This window comes from Pungitius pungitius, chromosome 11 (genome assembly GCF_949316345.1).
Source record: "Pungitius pungitius chromosome 11, fPunPun2.1, whole genome shotgun sequence".
Taxonomy (NCBI): Eukaryota; Metazoa; Chordata; class Actinopteri; order Perciformes; family Gasterosteidae; genus Pungitius; species Pungitius pungitius.
Window position 1 is genome coordinate 4,626,155 of NC_084910.1, and position 22,907 is coordinate 4,649,061.

The window sequence follows — 22,907 nt, forward strand, 5'->3', positions numbered from 1 at the left end:
TCAATGGAATATCTGGGCTTGTAGGGCGCAGCAAACAAGCCTCCAACACAACATGGTCTTCTAAACATGTTACGCAAACAGGATACGAACACAAAGCTGTGAAGAAAACAATTAGCGATTAAGCTCAATCAGGTTGATTATTGCTGTCTGTTATTTGGATTAACATTACTGCTACATTAATGTGTAATGTGCATCTGGCAATTGACTGCTGTAGATGTTTTGTGCTAATTTTAACCCCTTAATATGCTGTACTGTGAGAATCATTTATCTCTTCAAAAATCTTCTAAAAGGCCCAGAAAAAGCGCCCGTTTTTTTCTCAAACCAAAGTCACACCCTTGTACATTGTATGCGACAAGGACATGTATTTATAGATACAGTGTGTATACAGTACATACTGTACATGTATTATGTCCAGGCTAACCCAGATGGTGTGTGAGACGGTAGGTGGGACCAAACCTCCTCTGTGGTTCAGTGAATTAGCCAATCACATGTGAGGAGGCTTTACCTTGGCCACTGAGCAAGGCTGTCAGCGGTGATTTATGAAGCCCTTTGAAATTCATAGCAAGTTGTCACGTACAAAAATTAAAGGAATGCTTCACAGAGCTTTTTCCTCACCGAAATGTCATTATTTTTTTGGAGTGAAAGTGGGAGAAATGAAGGAGCAAAAGTGGCTCACGAATAATTGATTTCTTAACAAAAGAATGAATGCGTCAGTTAGCCGTCCTCTGTGACGGACGGACAATGATGAAAAAGATTTTTTAAATCAATTAGAACAAATCAAAGCTAATTTTTTTTTGAATGACGAGAAGTTAAAATTACGTGATTTTTCCAACATAAATGCTTGTTTCAAGATTTCTCTTGAAGAAGGTATATTTGAATGTTGTTTGACCTGTGCGCCATTAGATGATGAAATGAATAAAGATGAATAAATGTGCACCTTCCTTTTGCGGTTCATAAATTCAGACAGAACTCTTGACACATTGTTATTGGCTCTACATTCCTTCATGCCCACTGCACTGTGTACACAGACACAATCTGTGACTCTGAATCATTCATCAATGCACTACCTTCAGTACGCTGTCTGGCTCCTCATCTCTCTGCTTGCACGTATACTCCCACTATTAATTTTGAAAAACAAACGGGTCATATCCAGGCTGGCCGTGTTGTTAATCTTGTGTCATCCTGTTATTTATAATTTACAATGATGGAGATTTAAGCACCTATATCCACAAAGTAATCAGATGCTATCAAAACGGAAATGAAAGATTGCTTGTAGCAAGTATTGGATGCAACGCTGTCCCTGTGAGGGCTGCAACCCTCAAATTAGATAATCAAAGAAGATTTTCACTGCCGGATTGTATGTTTTTCTTGTGCAAAGACAATTTTTAACCGCCCATATCCATTTGCCTTTGACTTATTACCCGTCAAATCCGAAGGCAACGTGACCATTGCATGTAGTAATCGAAGCGCATTAGTCAGCCATGTTATGGAGCATGTAGAGTCTGGTCCAATGAGAGGAGGGAGTGGTGCTACACCTTGCTGGTTGTCCCATCTCTCTGCCTTTTGCTCTCGGTGTGTGTGTGTGTGTGTGTGTGTGTGTGTGAGACAGATCAGGCTTTCATCAGGTTTTTCGAGGGACTGAAGCTGACTAAGTGCATAAAGTGTAGCTACAGACTGCAGATTGGAGCCTTCAGCTTTGGTAGGGATGAGACAACATTGGGCTTATTTCTAACTGATGCCTCATATTTCCACCTGTACACAGGCGTGCACACGCAAAAAGGTCATGCGTACAATGTATTCTGAGATTTAGAGAACATTCATTTCCAAAGTGGCCGACCAGTTGAATCCATTCTTTTGTCTTTGATCTGCAGGAAACGAAGTCCATCTGCATCCAGGGATCCAAACCAAAAATACGACCAAAGGGAGGGGGTTGACCACTCGCAGTATGCCCCGACGGACGGCGGCATGCCCAGATCACCGTCTGACTATGGGGATGGAGACCATCGGCGGGCTCCGCGGGGCCCACACATGTACCCAGACGCGGATGCGGCGCGGATGGGCTATCGGGGCCCCGGACGCTGGCACTCCCAGGAGTACCCGCTGGACCAGGAGCTAGATGGACCACCGAGCGAGTACAACCTGCAGCGGCAGCGCCAGGAGGAGTTCCAGACGCGCTACCGCAGCGACCCGAACCTGGCTCGCTACCCCGTGAAGCCGCAGCCCTACGAGGAGCAGATGAGGATGCACGCCGAGGTGGGCCGCGTGAGGCACGAGAGGCGCCATAGCGACGTCTCACTGGCCTACACGGAGCAGGATGACCCAGGCCCCGTCCGGCTGTCCCGTCAGCATCTCACCGAGCGCCGGCCGCCTATGGTGGGACAGCGCTCGTACTCCGTCGACCGCTCCTCACCAGGACCCATGGGCCCCGGCCTCGGAGGCCACAGGACCTCCAACCACAGCCCCCCGACGCCACACCGGAGCCCCGTGCTGGGCGACCGATCCGGGGACCTGCGGAGAGGCGACTTGGGGGGCGATTCCATGAGGAGGCAGCAGCACCACTTAGACCCCAGTTCGGCCGTGCGCAAGACAAAGAGGGAGAAGATGGAGAGCATGTTGAGGAACGACTCCCTCAGCTCGGACCAGTCCGAGTCGGTGCGCCCGCCACCCCCCAAGCCCCACAAAACTAAAAAGGGAGGGAAGATGCGGCAGGTGTCGCTGAGCAGCTCGGAGGAGGAGCTGGCCACCACACCAGAGTACACCAGCTGTGAGGACGTGGAGATAGAGAGTGAGTCAGTCAGTGAGAAAGGTAGGGGCCGCATACTGCACTGCTTCTACAGATTGGTTTACTTTACGTCACACAAATACACATTTCTCTGAGTCCTTTTCAAGTAAATTTAAAGTATGAAGATCTGTTCATAGTATCATGCTGATTTAATGTTGTGTGCATTATAATTCAGTCTCATGTTGATGTGGATTCTTGCAGCTGTTGACTCTGATGTAACCTTCAGATCCCCCAGTCTACCGTCTCTACACGTGCTCTGTGTGTTCGTATGTCTACCTGTGCATTTGTTTGTGTAAGACTCGTTACTTTTGAGAAAGGATTGCATTTCGTTTTATAGAACAGCTGAACATCCATTAAATACATAAATGAATGAAAAATGGTAGATTAGTTCACCCCCTTTTAACTACTAAACTGCTAATTCGTCCTAAAAACACAACACCTTTTATGCGGGTGATGAAATTGGTTTTAAATCTCTGCTTCTCAAAAATACTGAGCCTTGCGTCAATGCAAAGCAGTGTTGCGTTTTACGTCTTGTCTTTGAATCTACTCTTCCAGCTTCCCGTGAGGAGGACGCTCGTGCAGGACGCCCCAGCCACATCAGCTTCTGTGTGTGTGTGTGTGTGTGTGTGTGTGTTTGGAGGCGGGGGGGGGGGGCTGTGATTTGGAAACAAATGAAAAGCTGCTGCTGTCATTCCTGGTACAGACGGCCCGTCGGTAGGATAAGGGTTCAGTCAGGAGGGAACGGAGCTAAAGCTGATGGTGGTTGGTGGTCAAAGATCAAAAAGAACAGAACAGTAGTTTTAGGCTTTTCATTTCATTTCGTTTAAACGTTCATATTACGACGTGACTTAACTCAGCGCAGTGAACTACGCTGGCCTACCACAAGAAAACCAGACGGGACATCCGATCTCGTGTCAAATGTCCTACCTGCCTGGCAAAAAAAGTGTGTAAACGCAAGAAAACACTCAGAGTGACTGAATTAAATGGCGCTTTGCATAGAATCAACATCACAGGCAATCGTTAGGCTGTTAGCTTCATGACCACTCTGCCCGCTTGATAGTTGTCGTAATTGCAAATTGATTTTGTTGTCAAACCTGTTATGGATTGTCTCTGACCCCAAGTGCACGACACCAGACACAGCTTAGGTTTAGCCGGAAAACGGCGTAGTTTATTTCACAAATTAACCAAATACGAGAAACAAACCAAAAAACGAGAACTGCCTCCTTAATTGGCAGGGGGGAGAAAAAACAAAAAAAAGGCAACTCCAAAAACTTCTCTAGTCCGTGGGCGCTCTTAGTCCAATCAAAAAAATGAAAACTCACACGATACTCACAGGGAAAACAAAAACTCTGCGTAGGGAATTCCGGAAGGGTTTCCAAGAGGAGCACAGGGGAAGAACAATCAACCCTCTCTGGGGAAACACAGAGCACGAACTCACAGCGAGCCACTGGCAGATCTGCTTCTTAACCTCCCTGTGGGATGAGCTGACGAGCTGCAGCTGTGGCGATGAGCAGAGCGGCGTCAGGTGTGCGACTCTCTGGCAGGTCGAGCCCTAACACTACCCCCCCCTCCAAGGGAGCCACCCGGCGACTTGCCAGGCTTCTCGGGATGGGCTCGATAAAAGGCGGTCAGAAGCCCCGGGTCCATGATGAGCCGGCGAGATACCCAGCTACGGTGCTCCGGGCCATAGCCCTTCCAGTCCACCAGGAACTGGTACCCTCGCCCCCGACGCCGAACGTCCAACAGTCGGCGAACCCTCCACTGAGGGTGTCCATCCACGATTGTGGGTGGAGGTGGGTCCGGGGCAGGAGGCATCAGAGGACTGCAGGCGACGGGCTTAATCCTTGATACGTGGAACACAGGATGGATCTGCATAGAAGCCGGTAGTTTCAGCTTCACTGCGGCAGGACTGAGCACCTTCGTGACCTCAAAGGGGCCCACGAAACGGGGGTCCAGCTTCTTGGCGGTTGACTGCAGGGGAAGATCCTTGGCGGACAGCCAAACTCTCTGCCCGGGGTGGTATGTTGGCGCTGGGTTCCGGCGACGGTTGGCCCCCCGGCTACTACGTTCAGCCGCTTGGAGTAGAGCGGCTCTGGCGACTCCCCAGATGCGACGACATCTGTCCAGATGAGTCTGTACCGACGGAACTGCCACCTCAGGTTGTTGTGCCGAAAACAGCGGTGGCTGGTACCCCAGCGACACCTCGAAAGGGGAGAGACCTGTGGCAGAGCTGACAAGGGAGTTAATCGAGTACTCAACCCATGGGAGGAACCGACTCCAGGAGGACGGGTTCTTGGCAGCCACACAGCGGAGTGCCGTCTCCACACACTGGTTCATCCTCTCCGTCTGCCCGTTAGTCTGTGGGTGATAACCAGAAGAGAGACTGACAGAGGCGCCCAACCCCTTGAAGAATGCCCGCCATACCTGGGATATGAACTGAGGTCCTCTGTCCGAGAGCACATCCTGGGGGAGGCCATGGAGCCGGAACACATGGCTCATCAGGAGGTCCGCCGTCTCTGACGCCGAAGGGAGTTTGGGGAGGGCCACCAGGTGCACCCCCTTACTGAACCGATCTACTATTGTTAATATCACCGTCCTACCCTGGGAGGCCGGTAATCCAGACACAAAGTCCAAGGCCACGTGGGACCAGGGACGGCTAGGAACAGGGAGGGGTTGCAGCAGCCCGGCAGGTGCCTGGTGAGAGGCCTTGCTGCGGGCACAAACGGGGCAGGCCAACACAAAGTCCCTCACCTCGTTCCTCATTGTGGGCCACCAGAAACGTCGAGCTAGGAAGGTGAAGGTGCGGTGGACCCCGGGATGACAGGCAAACTGGCTGGCGTGGCCCCACTGAAGTACCCGGGGCCTGACAGATTCCGGGACGAAAAGCCTACGTGGGGGTACGCCACTCGGTGCAGGGTGGGAGCGCAGCGCCCCCTTCACGACAGTCTCGATGCCCCAGGCCACCATGCCGATCACCCGGGTCTCGGGGACGATGGGTGCCGACTCCTCGGTGGCCAGTCCCCCCCCCTGATGTAGTCGGGACAGGGCATCCGCTTTGATGTTGCGGGAACCGGGACGATAGGTCAGGGAGAAATTGAACCGACTGAGGAAACCGGCCCAACGAGCCTGTCGCCCATTGAGACGCCTGGCCGCCCGGATGAATGTCAGGTTCTTGTGGTCTGTCCAAATGGTAAATGGCTGCTCTGCCCCCTCCAGCCAATGGCGCCACTCCCCCAGAGCAGCTACTACTGCCAGCAACTCCCGATTACCGATGTCGTAGTTCATCTCCGCGGGAAGAAAACGCCGGGAGAAGAACGCGCAGGGGTGCACCTTCTGATCTCCCACCGCCCGTTGGGAAAGGACTGCCCCCAGCCCGGTGTCCGAGGCGTCCACCTCAACAATGAACTGTCGTTTTGGGTCGGGATGGAGCAGCACTGGGGCGCTAGTGAACCTCCTCTTGAGTGACCGAAAAGCGGCGTCGGCGGCCGGGGACCAGATGAACGGCTGGGAAGAGGAGGTCAGCCTGGTGAGGGGTTCTGCCACGACGCTGTAGTTCCGTATGAACCTTCTGTAGAAGTTAGCAAATCCCAGAAAGCTCTGCAACTTCTTTCGCGACGTAGGGCTCGGCCAGTCTACCACCGCCTGGATCTTGCGGGGGTCGGCCCGCGTCTGCCCTCTCTCCACAATGAAACCCAAGTAGTCGACAGAGGCGGAGTGGAAACGGCACTTCTCCGCCTTGACAAAGAGTCTGTTCTGGAGGAGACGCTTGAGCACCCGACGAACGTGCTGGACATGCTCCTCGAGAGTCCTGGAGAACACCAGGATGTCATCGAGGTACACAACCACGAACTCATCCAGCATGTCGCGGAGCACGTCGTTCATGAGCGCCTGAAAAACCCCCGGGGCGTTGGTAAGGCCGAATGGCATTACGCGGTATTCGTAATGACCTCGGGGTGTCTTGAAGGCGGTCTTCCACTCGTCCCCCTCTCTGATCCGGACCATGTGGTAGGCGCTCCGGAGATCCAGCTTGGAAAAGATGGCAGCCTGGGTCAGGGGCTCGAGGGTGGAGCTCATGAGGGGGAGGGGGTACCGGTTCTTGACCGTAATGTCATTTAGTTGGCGATAGTCAATGCAGGGTCGGAGACCCCCATCCTTCTTCTTCACAAAGAAGAACCCCGCTGCCACCGGGGAGGATGAAGGCCGAATGAGCCCTGCTGCCACTGACTCCGAGATGTAATCATCCATGGCGGCCTTTTCAGGAATGGACAGGCTGTACAACCGACTGCTGGGAAGGGGGGCCCCTGGGCGGAGGTCGATTGCACAGTCGTATGGCCTATGTGGAGGTAGAGACTGAGCCCGAGACTTGCTAAAAACCTCTCCCAGATCATGATATTCCCGAGGGACAGCGGAAAGGTCCGGGGAAGGGGCACGGGGAGTCGGGCGGGGTGACGGACTTGGAGCTGCCTGGAGGCACTGGGCGTGACAGGAGGCGCTCCACTCCAGAATAGTCCCAGAGGACCAGGCAATGTGTGGCTCGTGCTGCACGAACCAGGGGTACCCGAGAATCACTGGGGCCAACGGGGACTGGATGAGGTAGAATTGGCGGGTCTCTACATGGTTACCCGCCACAGTGAGGGAGACTGGGTGGGAGCATTGGGTGATGCGGGCTAGATGACGGTCGTCCAGTGCAAAGGCCTCCAAAGGCTTCTCCAGTGTCCTCACTGGAATGTTAGCCTGGACAGCGAAACCCAAATCCAGGAAACAGTCATCCGCCCCTGAATCGAGGAGGGCCCCTACCGTAATCCGTTGATCTGCCCAAGCCAGGGTGACGCTAACCCGCCGGTTAGGTGATGCAGGACTACGGGAACACGAAAGGCGGCTCACTAGGATCTCCCGGGGTCCTGGTGAGCCTAATCTTTTGGCCGTGTGGGACAGCCGCTGATGCGATGCCCCTTCTGGCCACAGTAGAGACACAGCCCTCCCCTGAATCGGGCCTCCCGTTCGGCTGGGCTGATGCGCGTGCGTCCCAGCTGCATGGGCTCCTCCTCGGTCGCTGTCTGTGACGTGGAAGGCCGGACGGGACTGGGGGAAGTCGAATGGGCGACCGGGTTCCTCTCCCGTGTGCTGAAGATGTGGGGGATAGGGAGGGGTCCCCGGGGAACTCGCTCCCGCCTTCTCTCATTAAGGCGTCCATCGATGCGGATGGCGAGACTGACGAGGTCGTCGAGGGAGGCGGGCTCCTCCCGTGTAGCTAGCTGGTCCTTCACTGCCTCGCAGAGTCCCCTTCGGAAGGCAACCCGAAGGGCTGGGTCGTTCCACCCGCTTTCTGCAGCGGCCAGTCTAAAATCCACTGAGTAGTCCGCCACCGAGCCGCTGCCTTGTTGGATGCTGGCCAACCGGGCGCCGGGGTCCTTACCCCTTACTGGATGGTGGAACATCTTGCGGAGCTCGGCCACGAACTCCCTGTAGGAGTGACGGAAACTGGCACCCATGGACCAGGAAGCGGCAGCCCACTGGGCGGCCCGGCCGGTAAGCAGGTTCGTCACATATGCGACTCGGGCAGCGTCGGAGGTGTAGCGGCTGGGTTGGTGAGTAAACACCAACTCACACTGCATTATGAAGGTGGCACAAGTCTCGAAGTCACCCCCGAACGGGTGTGGGCTGGAAAGGCAGGGTTCCCAGGGTAACGAGGCAGGTTCCGCAGGGCTACTTGGGAGGGGATCCCCCGGGGGCGGGATCACTGCCCTCACCGGCGGAGGCTGGTTCGGCGGCTGGGTGGTGAGAGCCGCCGTCAATGCCCGTAGCTGTATTAGAATCTCGGCTTGCTGGGCCGCCGACGCCACCTGATGCTGAGTCAGGCTCTCCACCGAAGCTTGAAGGGGCTGGACCTGGGCCTGGAGGTTCTGCACGGCAATGGCGGCCGCCTCCAGCTGGTGAGTATGATTGTCCGTCAGCTGAAGCTGTCTCTCCAGGGCAGCCTCTAAACTGCCACGGTCTGTGTCGGCTGGGGTCATCATGGTGAGTTCGTACTGTTATGGATTGTCTCTGACCCCAAGTGCACGACACCAGACACAGCTTAGGTTTAGCCGGAAAACGGCGTAGTTTATTTCACAAATTAACCAAATACGAGAAACAAACCAAAAAACGAGAACTGCCTCCTTAATTGGCAGGGGGGAGAAAAAACAAAAAAAAGGCAACTCCAAAAACTTCTCTAGTCCGTGGGCGCTCTTAGTCCAATCAAAAAAATGAAAACTCACACGATACTCACAGGGAAAACAAAAACTCTGCGTAGGGAATTCCGGAAGGGTTTCCAAGAGGAGCACAGGGGAAGAACAATCAACCCTCTCTGGGGAAACACAGAGCACGAACTCACAGCGAGCCACTGGCAGATCTGCTTCTTAACCTCCCTGTGGGATGAGCTGACGAGCTGCAGCTGTGGCGATGAGCAGAGCGGCGTCAGGTGTGCGACTCTCTGGCAGGTCGAGCCCTAACAAAACCTGTAATTACGGAGGCCTATGCCTCGGAAATGGTAAAAAGCAACGAAAGGCAGAGACGCGAGGAGGAGGAGGAGGAGGCGCACTTGACAAATGGTGGAATGAAAGATTGAGCGGAGGAAAAGTACAGTAAGACAGTTTTGCTTTAGTCAGTGGCTGCAGATCCAAAGCGGCCGCCATATGCTTAGAAATGTTTAATCTGGAGGAGAGGGGAGGAATTCAGCCGGTCCCCTCCATTATGTAACTGTCCCCCTCACCAAAGGAAGGGGCTCAGCGATAGTGCTACATTATTGATGTGGGAGTTTCCAGGTGGCCGTGGTACGGAAATAGGGAGACAAAGCAGTCTGTTCTGAGGGTCAGAGTTTCTGTTGTTCCTGTCTGCTTCTGTCAGCCTCCTCCACAGGTCGGCCTGCGTAGGAGAGAGAGTCAAGACAGAGGACAGAGCTGAACTGTTTAAGCTACAGCACACAAGAGGACAGCTGATTACATGCAGCTATCTTTATTCTCTTATAGTTTATGGCTGCTGTGATATGGGGCATGCAGCGAGTCTAATATAAGGTTCAGAACATTCATTGGGGCCCTTGTTTGCTCTCTCTCAAGTAGGCTTAATTAAATGACAAACAGCTGGGACAGGGTCCAAACTCTAGGACATGGGACATCTGACCGGCCATCACACAAGTCAATTTTGGCAGCACATTGACCGTGATTTACCCCAACCGTTGATTCTAAAAAGCTGACACAATCAAAGAATCGCCCTGCCTGTACTATCACATACAAACCAAGCACTCTTTGGTTAGCAAACCGTGGAGGGCGCTTACCTTGAACCAGGTCAGAGGATGGAAGGTGTTTCACGCTGTGCTCAGGCAAATCTGGGATTTGTGGTATTGGGCTGCATAAATAGCAATTAACTTGAAAAAGTCGATGGAGAAAAAAAACAAAGAGCAGCAGAGCAAAGAACACCAGTTATGATCACATGTGAGGTCACAACTGCCTTGGGACGTGGGTGCAGGCTCACTCCGGTGGGAGGAGGAGGGCCTGGGATGAAAAGGGGGAGGCCAAGGGGAGGTGGGGGAGAACACTGGAGGGGCGAGGGTGTGCCAGCTGTAATGGGCCTGGGCACTGGTTCATCGCAGTGTCCCTCTGCCTGTGATTCCCCTGACATGCCGTCTCATATTAGTGCTGAACAGACAGAGAAGGCAACGCCGGCCGGCTACCTGTGGCAGAGAGGGCTGTAGTGACATCACCAGTTGCATCCTTATCATTGTTCTTCTGCGATGCCTTTTAGTCTGTAGCGTTGTTGGGTGTAGGCCTTTTCAGAGTAAAAGCCCTTGTTGTAAGATCGGCCTGAGGTTTAAGTATCACCTTCCCAGCGTGGGGACGATGTTTAAACATACACAGGAGTTTCACCCCAGCCTCGTTCTTGCTCTCGCCCCTTCAATTGTTGTAAAAACAGCATCAATAATTAATGATCCAATTAATAGTTTACACAGGTTTTTATTGAGCTGTCAAAGTGATGGAAAGCCTGCTGGGGGTGAATTCCAGCACTGGCTGCTCTGTGCCTCCGTCCTGAATCAGCACTTTGCAGGGGGGGGGCCTCGGAGTCAGCGGGCGGAAACGGCGAGGCCGGCCTGCTGACTGCTGATGCTCACAATTTACGGCCGTGATGAGTTTCCCGCTACCTCAAAAAAAAAGGAAGCGGGGTCCGGTGCCCAAATGATGTGCCGAGCCACTGCTTATAATGCTTTGCCAAAAGAGGCTGGGCGCAGTAACCTTGAAATTTGCTATGAAGCTAAAGCCATCTTAAGCTGCTGGCACTATCATGGCCACATTAGGCAAGAGACTCGTCCAATGGAGAGCGCCCACCGCGCCGAAACTGGGCCCTGGTGTTTGTGCCGCTGACAGAATAGCAGCTGGGAGGCTAAGAGGGTAATCGCTGTTGTCAGCTGTTGGTTAGAGGGCCGCAGAGGGCGAAGCCTGTCCAGGGACCTCCGTAATGTTTTATCACAGCGCATAAGTGCGCACAGTTAGTCGTTTTAGCGCTCCCCTTGACTGACAGATGGATAGCAGCGATAAAGGAAGGGAGAGAAGGCGAGAAGGACAGCTCGGTAGTTTGGCTCAGACCGACCTTGCAACTTGAATATGAAGAAAGTACGGAAAAGTCATCGAAGGGTATTTTTACTTTGTGTGGATATGGATATTCATCTCAAATATAAAATTTAAAAATAAGATCAATTATACTAGAGTTGGATCATTTTAGCAGCATCTCAAAGGAATGGGACATTTTTATGATAATATAAAATTTCTTACATTGTATTGCAAATATATTTTGAAAAGGTCCCAATTTTATAGTTTATTTTCAGGAAAAATATACAAAATCAAATATCGACCCACCTGGCTTTGTTATAAAATAAATCAATTTTGTTACAATTTTTTTTTTTACCCTTTACAAATAACCAAATTTCACTTACCAGATGAATTGTTGAGATACTGTATATATGACTGGCTGGGCAAGAAACACTATTCAATAAATTAATTTAGATTGACATCATTGTATGGCTCAATGCTTTTCATGTTGTTAACAGTAACTTCAACAATTACTCTGGACAGTGAAATTGTGGACGTGTGAAACTAACTCAAGTTCTAATAAACCTAAATGATCCCTTAAAACAAATATCTCGTTGTTTTCCTCTGCCGCCCCCTCCTACAGAAGCATATTTTATTATGCCTTCTTTCCCGAGACTGACTCCTCAGCCGGATAATGCTCGAAGCAGGCCGGTCCTGTAAAGATCCATTAGCCTGTGCAGCTCTTTGCAGAGGAAGTGGAGAGTGGGCAAAGTGATGTATGTGGCCCAGGGGTCGCAGTGTTTTCTGATGACCTTCTCTTGCCTTTGGCCCTGAGGTTCACTAGCAGCCACATGCATGCGGCACATACGTCCACATAAGTAAGCAAGTGTATCACAGGCCTGTGCAAGTGAAAAACCAGGGCCGGCACACCACGACTTTTTTTTTAATGATTTAGACTTTAACTGACCTTTACATGAGAGTGATCTCACCAGGGTGAGCAAACACAATTTAAAATGTCCTTCTCCCGCTTTGTAAGTTGACGTTTACAGTCTCAGTCAGACGTTGATTTCTCCCTGTCTTCACACACCCTCTGCGTTACGTCCTCTTGGCCACACTATTTTATATCGGGTCTCAACGTCTTAAAAAAAAAGGGGGGGGGGGCAGTTGTGGCATGCGTGGCTTCCCACCAGAAGAAATACTCCCACTGAGTCGACATGTGTCTCATAGGACGTCTGCGTCTCTTGGTCTGTTGCTCCTAAGAGTCCAACCGCCATGGGTTCTTCTCCAACCCTTTCGGCTGGATTAATGAGAACAAAAAAGAAAATGTCCCAGGAACCTCGGCCGTGTAAAAGCATTACGGCCACTCGCCCGGCTTGGTGTGTGTCCTAAGGCCGAGGTCCGCTGGTGCTACCACAGAAGCTGCAAACATAGCTCATCTTTAAAAGCTCTCCCCGGTGCACTTTGGATTGAGGTCAGCTAAGGCTGTGCGGCGCTGCGCTCTGAATCCCCAGTTAAACACATTAGATATCTCCTCGGCTCCCCCCCTCCCCCCCCCCCCCTTACAGTTGCAGCAAAGATTGTTCTCTAGGAAAGAAGATGACACGAGGAGCTGGAGATGTCGCAGTAACGAGAGTGAGTGAGTAACAGATGCAACACCAGCCCTGCTGTCGCACAAATACTTCCCCCTGGTTGGGTTAATGTTGCACACGCCTGCAGCTTTAGAGCAATGCAGCTGTCACAGCCGCATGACACGCTAGCCAGATCTCCATGCGATCAATTAAGTGAGTAGTGGATGACAAGTCCATATCCACACAGCATTTACCGTAAGGTCAAGTTAGTTTACTTCATAAAAGTACTTTTGTCTTTTATGCCGTTCTACCCGGGGTTGATATTCTTCTTTTAAGCACCTCTACCTGCAGTCACATTTTATTTTTTGTGACCAACGAGATTAATTAATGGATTATAATGATATCCTGCAAAAGGAGCTCCCTTCCTTCCAAAATGATTTTCCCTGTATTGTAACGCGTGGCAGCACGTTTCCTAACTACATCGAGCCAAAATGCACGGAAAAGAGTAAGATGTTGGGAAATTCCAATTTGACACCTTCATCATATTGGGAACTGTCCCTGGAGCTTGTGACCTCTGGTCCTGTCTGCGTGGAGTTAGCATCTTTACGAAGGAGAACATGCCGGGTGTAATCAAAGGGGCGAAGACGAGGAGGCGAATGAATGTCCCGTGTGTCTGCCGGCTTGTGTCCGTCCCTTCCTGGTCAGATCTTTTTCGCTCCTCTGTGTATCGTTACCTGAGCTGCTTCTCTCTTTCTCCACAGGAATCTCACAGCGTCAGAGTCTGAGCAGTATGTGAGCGTTTGTGTGTGTGTGTGTGTGTGTGTGTGTGTGTGTGTGTGTGTGTGTGCGTGCGTGTGTCTGCAGGGACCAACGGTCGGATGTCTTGTACTCTACGCCTGATATTTGTGTGTCTGTCTGGCTGTGAAGGTCTATTGTTGTCCGTCGTGTCCTCACTGTTCCCTCTCGCTGTCCTCTCTCGTGTATGTGCGCCCACCCCCTCACCCCCCCCCCTCCCCCCTCCCTCCTCCTCCTCCACTTTACAGGTGATTTGGACGGCCATTGGTGGGACCATGCGTCTTGGCAAAGCAGCGAGGCCTCCCTAATGTCTTTGGTGAGACATGTGGAGTCCAGCCTTGACCCTTCCACCCTCCTGCCCCCCCTCCCTCCCGTCCCCATCTCTCTCTCCCTGTCTCTGTTTCTCTCCTTTCTCCCCAGCCCTCCCCCCCCCCCCCCCTCCCCCCATGCCCTCCTTCTCCCAGAGTCTTTTGTCATTCCATGTTTCCTTTGTTTTATTTACACCTTTGCATGTTGTTTTTCTTGTTTTTTCTTTCTTTTTTATCCCACACCTGTAGGGGACAGTCAAAGGGGAAAAAGAAAAACTATTGAGCAGACATATATGTCCGAGCCGACACACACCTTATCTGAGAGGCAAAAGAAAATGGTGCGCTTTGGGGGACACTCATTTGAAGAGGACTTGGCATGGTGCGAACCGCAGGTTAAAGACTCGGGAGTTGATACGTGCAGTAGCACTACCCTAAACGAGGAGCATAGCCATAGTGAGAAGGTACTGAGACATCTAGCCTGCTGTTTGTTATTATTATTTATGACCTACCCATCCAGTCTTTGTTTGCTCTTTGTCACTCCGTGTACGTAGGTGAGATGTTTGTTTTTGGGGGATTTAATTTGACATTGTACCAATTGATTTCTCTTGGGATTTTGTTCCTTTTTGTTCTGTTTTTTTATTTTTTTATTTCCCGGTTACTACTGGCTCCACCTTGCAAAAGTCTCTTTTGGGGGCACCCTCTTTGCTTGCTACTTGTACGTTCTTGCTGTTTTGTTCCCCAAAGCCAGAAACAACACACCTCACAGTAGTTGTTAAGAAAAGAGCATTGACACACAACCTCTCTGTTTTGTCATGGCACACGGGAATGTGGGTCTCTCCTAGTCGCATGCTGGTTCTCCTCCGTTTGTTGTGTGCGTGCTCTGCAGCGGTCCTGTTTAGTGCAGCAGGAAGCCCTGTTACTCGGGCCCGTCCCTCTCACTCTGCTGCCCCACCCCACAGCACCCAGTGCAGAAAGAACCCGCCCCCTTGCCCAACTTTCCACTCACATCTGTAGCAAAAAAAAAATGACTGTATAAGCACACAAAATAGGGAAGAATGGATTTGTTTTGCACAAAAAAAAAAGAAATGAAAACACACGTTTTTCTTTTTTCCCTTTCCACTGCGCGTCTGTGATCTCACCCTATTTGTGTCTTATGGTGTTATTCTGTGCGGTGGATGTTCCATCTTTTTTTTTTTTTTTTTTTAATCATAGCTGACCTCCTCCTCCTTCCCCCTTTTCGCCGTCTGCTTTCTCCTCACTACTCCCCTGGATGGTGCTTGTGTGTCTGCGTGTTCTGCTCCCGTATGAAGTGCTGGTTTGAGGAGGAGTGTCGGGCTGCTTGCTTTACTCTGCATGGGGCGCTGCATGAAACACGCCCCCCCCCCCCCCCCCCCTCACACCGGCGCTTTCCCACAAGCTCCTCATCAACAGTTCAGTCCACAATTAGCTGGCGAGTATATTACTCCGATCCTTTTTGAATTTCAATAATTCAGCATGTTGCCATTCCAAACGAAAACAATGAACAGCTTGATGAGGCAACAGAGTTTGTGTGAAATTTCATCCCCTGAGTGAATAAACACTTCCTCTGTGCCCACCCCCCCCCCCCCCCCCCCCGCCCCCTTTTCACTGTGAACATTTGTCTGCTTTGGTCTGAAGTGATCCGATTGGAGCGGACGAGTTGTTTGACAGCAGGTGTGTTGCTCTGACCTTGTAGCACCCGGTGACGTGGCAGCCGTCCAAAGACGGGGATCGCCTCATCGGGCGGATTCTCCTCAACAAGCGCATGAAGGACGGAAGCGTGCCCCGAGACTCAGGAGCTCTGCTCGGCCTCAAGGTGAGCTCGCACAGGACTGTGTGTCAAAGTCATGACGCACGCACGCACGTGCACGCACACCGCTAGCTTCAGTATATGGCGTGTCAAAATGTATACCTGTTGCATGTATGACACAAAACAAGATGGTAATAGGCTTCAGCTGACCCTACCAAGGACTTCTGGGTAAAGGCGACACACCAGGTGACTGCTACGCAGCGTTCCAGACTTTATAACGCGATGGATATCAACGAATGGCTCACACTGAATTACTTTAATGAAGTGAATTCGGCGACTCTGTGGAAACACGTGAGCGTTGTCACTGCCCAAACAACTAAAACTGCAATTATTTGTTATTTGTTATTATTAACTGTTGCATGTACCTGTAGGTGGTGGGAAAAAAAAACATAAAACCAGGCTGAGCAGCCTCAGTCCGGAGGAGCATACCTGAACTTGAAAAATCATTACTGATTGAGTGAGCCCTGTGAAAGGGCATGTTTACGTCCGCCAGCCTCCCCACTCCGTCCATCTCCCCCCCCCCCCCCCTCCTGTGCGAGCCTCCGTCTCTGGCTGCCGCCCTGTTATATAAAGCCATTTGATTTAGCAGACTAAGCTTCTTTGTATGTTGGCATTCAGCTGCCATTAGGAGGGATTTTTATTTGTATGATGCCCATGTAAGCCGAGGCGAGTGGAGTACAGCAGCTCAGGACTGTACGGTGCGCCTCCAGCCCACAGGCCTGCACTGTCACACAACCACAGAGTGGGCCCCTGGGGAGGGAAGCATAGCCGTGCACACTTTTACCACTGACCCTGCTTTTATTGAGGATTCATACCTTACAGGCACAAGCTCAAATCATGACATCACCAGGAGACTTTAAAGGGGAAAACAATCCTCTTCAGTTATGTCCTGTCGAGTTAGGATGTTAGCAGCTCTAACAACACCAACGCAAGGTGGGCTTCACGTGTATGTCAGTGCTAACCCTGTCACTGCTCTGCTTCTGCAGGTGGTGGGAGGCAAGATGACGGAATCTGGTAGACTTTGTGCTTTTATCACTAAAGTGAGGAAAGGAAGTCTAGCAGACACTGTTGGACACCTCAGACCAGGTATAAAAAACAAAAACACACACTTTTAGAAACTCAAAAAGGGGATATCGTGGTACACAGTAGGTTTTAGAGGAGCATAATGATGTTTTCCTTTCTGCGTGTTTTTTGCAGGTGACCAGGTACTGGAGTGGAATGGGAAGCTTTTACAAGGAGCCACATTTAAAGAAGTTTACAATATCATTCTAGAATCCAAGCCTGAGCCGCAGGTGGAGCTGGTGGTCTCACGGCCCATAGGGTGAGCGCTCCCCGCCCGTCACTGCCACGCACACTGCATGCTCCTCACCAGGCCGCTGGGGGGGGAAGTGTCATTATAGATGATCAGGGGCCGGTGCATTGGAGGACGGGGACAAGGAATTTGTTTTACTTCTTATGCTTTTTTATCTTTAATTAATAACAAGTAATGAGGAATCTGTCTCTACCTGCTTATAACCTATAACCGCCAGGTCCTTGAGACAATGGAAAAGAAAAATAACTTAAATGATATATAGACTAGAATATATATATATATTTTTTTGGCATGCCCACAGCATTCTGAACAAGTATTTTAACATTCTTAACAATAATTTGAGTAATCCATAATATGTAGACTTGTGTTGGATCAATCTAAGTGGAATATAGGTTTTCCGAACATTTGGCGGGGTCTTGTTTATTCAAACCTCGTTGCCCTCTCCATCCGACTGTGTCATCTCGGGCCTCGGACGGACCGCACAACGCCGCCTGGCGACGTCCGATTGTTTTTCAAAGAAAACAAAAACAAACAGCGGCACCTCTGGTTCTCAAGTTGCCCACACCTGACCTGCTTTGTGCTGCCGAGGGAGCTGCTGGGTGAATGAAGACTAATGCGGTGCTTACGGTCATTAGTGCGAGGGTGCAGGCAGCATTAGCTCAAATTGATCCTTTCCTTCCCCTCCCTCTCTTTTGTCTCCCACAATCACCCCCTCTCTCCTTCTTTCAGAGATATTCCGAGGATACCAGACAGCACACATGCACAACTGGAATCAAGTAAATGGCTGCTCTCTGTCTCTCATGTTGCATGCTCTCTTGCCCTCTTTATGTTCATATGTCATAACCTCCCCCTTCTGGTTTTGATCTCTCGATGTTCCTAAAACCTGAATGATGTGACTGCGTCTCCGTCCCCCTTCAGGTTCGAGTTCTTTTGAGTCTCAGAAGATGGATCGCCCGTCCATCTCCGTCACGTCGCCCATGAGTCCCAGCATGCTGAGGGACGCTCCCCAGTACCTGTCAGGACAGCTCTCAGTAAGCGACCTCTGCACCACTATACGTGAAATGTTCCTGTAAACACACATAATGCGATGCAATGTAAGCTTAAATCCTGGATCAAACTGCTGGGCGAACAGCTTCTCTCAACAGGCCCTTCACCGACCCTGCACCGGATCGTAGATCAGGTTACTGTGTGTGTGGTCCATTAGTGTAAAAACCCTCCTGGGGTAAATTGGGTAAAGGGCTGCATTAAAGCAAGAGATAAAGGGTCCAACAGGGAAAACAGTTTAGCATCTAGGTAACACCTCCAGTACATCTGTAAGAAATAGTTTGATTTCAGTTACTGTAATGGACTGTAGAATAACGTGACTGATATAATACCATCAACACTGCTTCAACCAAGTTACAACCAGCACTGAATTTTGCCCAGATGTTCCAACTAATCCAACTGATTAGTGAAACCGTTGAGTGAATTAACCTCGTTTGATGTGCGCTGCCTGTTAGTTGTTGTCGATTGTATATTTGGAGGTTTTGGTTTCGAACACAACAAGGATTTTAACATCACGGAGACGCCCACCGTGGGGCCGAGGATGAGGGGTCCGGAGCAGCAAAAGAGGTGCCGTCAGCGGGCATTGATGATTCAAAAGGGCTCCTGCAGAAAAGAGCAAAGAAGCTCAACCCATTGGCCTGACTGGCGCATCTGAAACGGTTGTTGATGCTGTGTTTAGAGTGTATTGTAATTTGTATTGTTTTGTGGGAGTTTTATTGTTTTTTCTTTTTTGCTGTTTAATTTTACTTATCCAGAGCCAAAGCCTTAGTAGAAGAACAACGCCTTTTTCCCCTAGGGTCCAGGTAATGGGCCCCGTCTGGAGGGCATTATTTGGTCTTTGCTCATTGACTGTTGACTGGCTGACTTTCTGTTTCCATACTTTGGAAAAAATGCATTCACGGGAAAATTTCCTCTCAGTGCATTGTGTCATTCTCTTCAATTTGATTTCTTGGTATGCCCATTACGATGAGAGTCACTATCTCATTTTAACCCTTCACCTCATTCCTCCTAGGTTCTGCATGCTGGACTAATCCTCACAGGTTTAAAGAGACACTCTTTCATTGCCTGATTTGACACCAGTAATTGACCACGACCCTGTGTCATACTTTTCTGTATCTGTGGCAATGCAGGAGGGTGTCTCCCTGAACTTTCTCAGGACAAAGGACTTTGTTGCTTCCTGTTTCTACCGACATGACCCAGTCCTGCTTAACCCTGCACTCATCTTGGGGAGTTTTGTTAATTAGCAGCTTGTAGTGGATGGGTCTGCAGTTTCATGTTGCAGGGAGAGACAGAAAGTTCCCTGTCCTGTGTTTGAAAAAACAAAATATCCCGTCCAGATGATAGTCCAAGCAAATTGTACCTCGCAAATAACAAAGTGAACAATGCTTTGAAGGTTGGGCCTCGCTACGAGGCGCTTTTTAATAGTCACCTGTAGCATCGCTAAGAAGTCTGGTTTTGGTTAGTAACACGCAGTATATTCACTTTGTGTGAATCTGTATTCGTGGTTAAGCTAGCATGAAGGTTAACCCTCCTACTTTGACACCGTCACAATATGTTGTTTAACCTGACCATACAAGAAGCATGAAACCGGATTGGATGGAAGAATATTGTTACTATGCAAATTGAATGGGGAGTCAAAAGACATGATATGGCGTTTGAATTAAGGTCAATAACTTTTTATTTTTTATCAGCGTTTTTTTTATTAGTTATTTTATGTTTTAGTTCATTCATTATTAGATGGATGCATATTAAAGCCATAGTTTACTCATAATATAATCACAATGATTCCAGATATTATATATATATATATTCCCATAAACATTGTACGATTAACAGACGGAGCACTCTGTGCATTCTGTACTTTGCAGTATGTTTTGGTGGGCTACAAGTTTTGAGATTACTTGGTACAATTTGTTTTTGCATAGATGACTTCTTTTGAATGCTCTTTTTTTCGCTTTGCTGCACGTACAGTTGGCAGTTGTTTTTGAAATGGCACAGACTCTTTCCATAATATCACATTTTGAAAGAAGTATGGACATAAGCTTAGAAGTTTTATTTCTCATTCCATGTACTTTCTGTGAGGCCTCAGTTGGAGTTTTTTCTTCTTCTAAGTGTTTTCTTTTGGGCGTCCATACTTCCCTTTTAGTGTGAACTCTCTTCAATTTCTCTCGCGACAGCATGATTGATTTCTCCATATCAATGGCTATTAAACATTATTAGAGCCAGCATCATCACTAGTAGACGGTAACATTTCAACAGAGCGCACTGTTAACTTTAGAGGCTCTTGCCTAAAGCATTTCTCTTCAATTCACTTCAGTGCAAATTACATTTGGGTCGAATGCATTCACTTCCATTCGATTAGATGTATTCATCCCTCCAAGGGGAGTTTTTAATCACTAACATAAGCAAATCCATTTTACAACACTGATAGTAATGGAAGACAAAAACACACATTTTCATTAGAGGACAAAGCCCTAACATATCATAAATACATTTTTAGCATCATCATACCATATTAACGTTGATATTGCTTATGAACACTCAAAAGAATTATTTTAAAGTGGTTGTATAGTCAGTGTAACACTGTAACACAGTACATGGTGGGCTGAAAGCCCCAGTTTGGAGTCCCAGAACGGGAGCAAAGCAGTTTAGAAAGACCCATCTAACTCCCATGTAGTACACCACTTACAGAAGGTTATTATGGAAATTACTCATACAACCCCACTTCAAATAATCTGGACTAATTTATTAAACTGTGATCAATTGTGCCGCCAAGCATGTGGCCTGAAATCATTTTTGCCGATAGACATATTCCCCCTCTTCCCTTAATGGTAAATACAGGAGAAGACTCTGTGCTGTAGTAAAAAAAAAACACCTGGCTGGAATCATCTAGTTCCCAATAAAAGATGCAAATGCTCCTGTAGTAGCTCTACTTCTAGTCCCATGCAGTTGTCTTCTCCCGCATTAGTCCCTCTGTGTGGCTTTATTCCTGCTGGCCCCTCAGCAGACTGTCTCTGCTCTGCCCCTGCAGGTCAAACTGTGGTATGACAAAGTGGGCCATCAGCTAATTGTCACCATCCTGGGCGCCAAAGACCTGCCAGCCAGGGAAGACGGCAGGCCCAGGAACCCTTACGTCAAAATCTACTTCCTCCCTGATAGAAGGTAGGAGTAGAAACAGTTACCATTCTACCTACTCGTTTAATATCACTTCAATTCATTCTGTTCAGAAAGTAATTTAACATTTATGGACCAAGCCGAGTTGTTATGTGTGTGAGAAAATGGAGCTTTGTTCTTGTGGTCTTGTGGGTTGTGATGTCACATGGTCATGTTGCAATGTTATTTAACCGGTTAGCATCAGATTAGCCTTTAGGCATGTAAGTGGATGTGTCCAATTTCAAGCAGTTCCTTCCTGTGCACCGATTAGAATTTCAGGAAGTGGACCTTTTCCTCACCTTGCCATGTCATTGCCATCATCAGCATGCCTCGGTGATGTGCTCTGTGCTGTGTCGTGTTATTGATCTGTTGTATTCGTGGCTCTCCCCTATCATGGTTGTAAATAAAAACAGTTTGAATTATTGTTCCTCCAGCGACAAAAGCAAGAGGAGAACAAAAACGGTAAAGAAATCCTTAGAGCCCAAATGGAACCAGACCTTTATGTATTCGCCGGTGCACCGGCGGGAGTTTCGGGAGCGAATGCTGGAGATCACATTGTGGGACCAGGCCAGGGTGAGGGAAGAGGAGAGCGAGTTCCTGGGAGAGGTAAGAACACCGAACCCCACCCATCACGGACACTCACTGACTCAGTATCTCAGCTAATCCTCTCCAATGGGCTCAAGCCCTCGATGAAGCCCCTTACATGGTTGTGGGGGTCCAGTCCTTGTCAAACGCGGAGCATGAGCTTCGGTGTTTTGATTTACTGTGTAAAACCGTTCAGTAAAGAGGGAAGGGATTGTTTTGGATCGTCACTGACCGCAAGAGATGTGTTGCTGTAATTTCAGGATTAAAAAAAAAAAAAAAACAACGTTCACGTGGACTGTTTCCTGTTCCCCTGTCAGATCCTCATTGAGCTTGAGACGGCTCTCCTGGACGACGAGCCGCACTGGTACAAGCTACAGACCCACGATGTGTCCTCCATCCCCCTCCCACGTGCCTCCCCCAACACACAGCGCAGGCAGCTCCACGGAGAGAGTCCCACGCGGCGGCTCCAGAGTGCGTACACAGACTGTATCCGCTGTAAAATAACTTTATTCTATGATTGACATTATTTTGCAAGATTTCCTCCTTCTTTTTATTTTCTGTGAGCAATTGAGAATCTTATTCACTAGTTAAGGCTCACTTAACGGACTTGGTCGTTGATGCATTGTGTGTGTCTATCGTGCGTGTCACGTCAACCTCACTGCTTCTGCTTTTACAGACTCAGGCTCATATTCACACAACTCAGGTAAAGGCCCCCCCCTCCCCCGCTTTCCCCCCAGGCTAGCAGGCGGTGCTGCCCTATGGAGCATCTCAGTGTTCTCCTCTGCAAGGATGCGTCCTCGTGCCCTGATTCTCTGAACCCTCTCCATTCCCTGTGAAGGGTGTATGTCTCTGCTGTCCCACATGGATGAAGGGGGGGGGGACGCTGGCGTACATTCGTACAGCGCTTGGTTGGCGGTAGCCGACACATGCACGCTCCAGGGAAACCGAGATTAAGGAGGCAGTGGTCTCTCCCT

At 49.7% G+C, this 22,907-nt stretch overlaps 1 protein-coding gene across 31 annotated transcripts in view; it reads left to right on the plus strand.

Moving 5' to 3' along the window:
* The window catches only part of rims2a (regulating synaptic membrane exocytosis 2a), a 113,578-nt gene that overhangs the window by 48,278 nt on the left and 42,393 nt on the right, over nucleotides 1-22,907 (plus strand). For 15 of the 31 annotated variants that reach the window (XM_062565283.1, XM_062565304.1, XM_062565287.1 and 12 more), the window contains 11 exons: nucleotides 1,872-2,806; nucleotides 14,261-14,472; nucleotides 15,726-15,845; nucleotides 16,826-16,925; nucleotides 17,037-17,160; nucleotides 17,881-17,927; nucleotides 18,070-18,182; nucleotides 18,951-18,998; nucleotides 21,227-21,357; nucleotides 21,762-21,954; nucleotides 22,251-22,404. In XM_062565283.1, the coding sequence (XP_062421267.1) occupies nucleotides 1,872-2,806; nucleotides 14,261-14,472; nucleotides 15,726-15,845; nucleotides 16,826-16,925; nucleotides 17,037-17,160; nucleotides 17,881-17,927; nucleotides 18,070-18,182; nucleotides 18,951-18,998; nucleotides 21,227-21,357; nucleotides 21,762-21,954; nucleotides 22,251-22,404 (2,177 nt within the window). Of the gene's footprint in view, nucleotides 1-1,871; nucleotides 2,807-13,951; nucleotides 14,020-14,260; nucleotides 14,473-15,725; nucleotides 15,846-16,825; nucleotides 16,926-17,036; nucleotides 17,161-17,880; nucleotides 17,928-18,069; nucleotides 18,183-18,950; nucleotides 18,999-21,226; nucleotides 21,358-21,761; nucleotides 21,955-22,250; nucleotides 22,405-22,907 lie in introns of all 31 variants that reach the window. The other 16 variants (XM_062565293.1, XM_062565297.1, XM_037452991.2 and 13 more) reach the window with 6 other exon arrangements.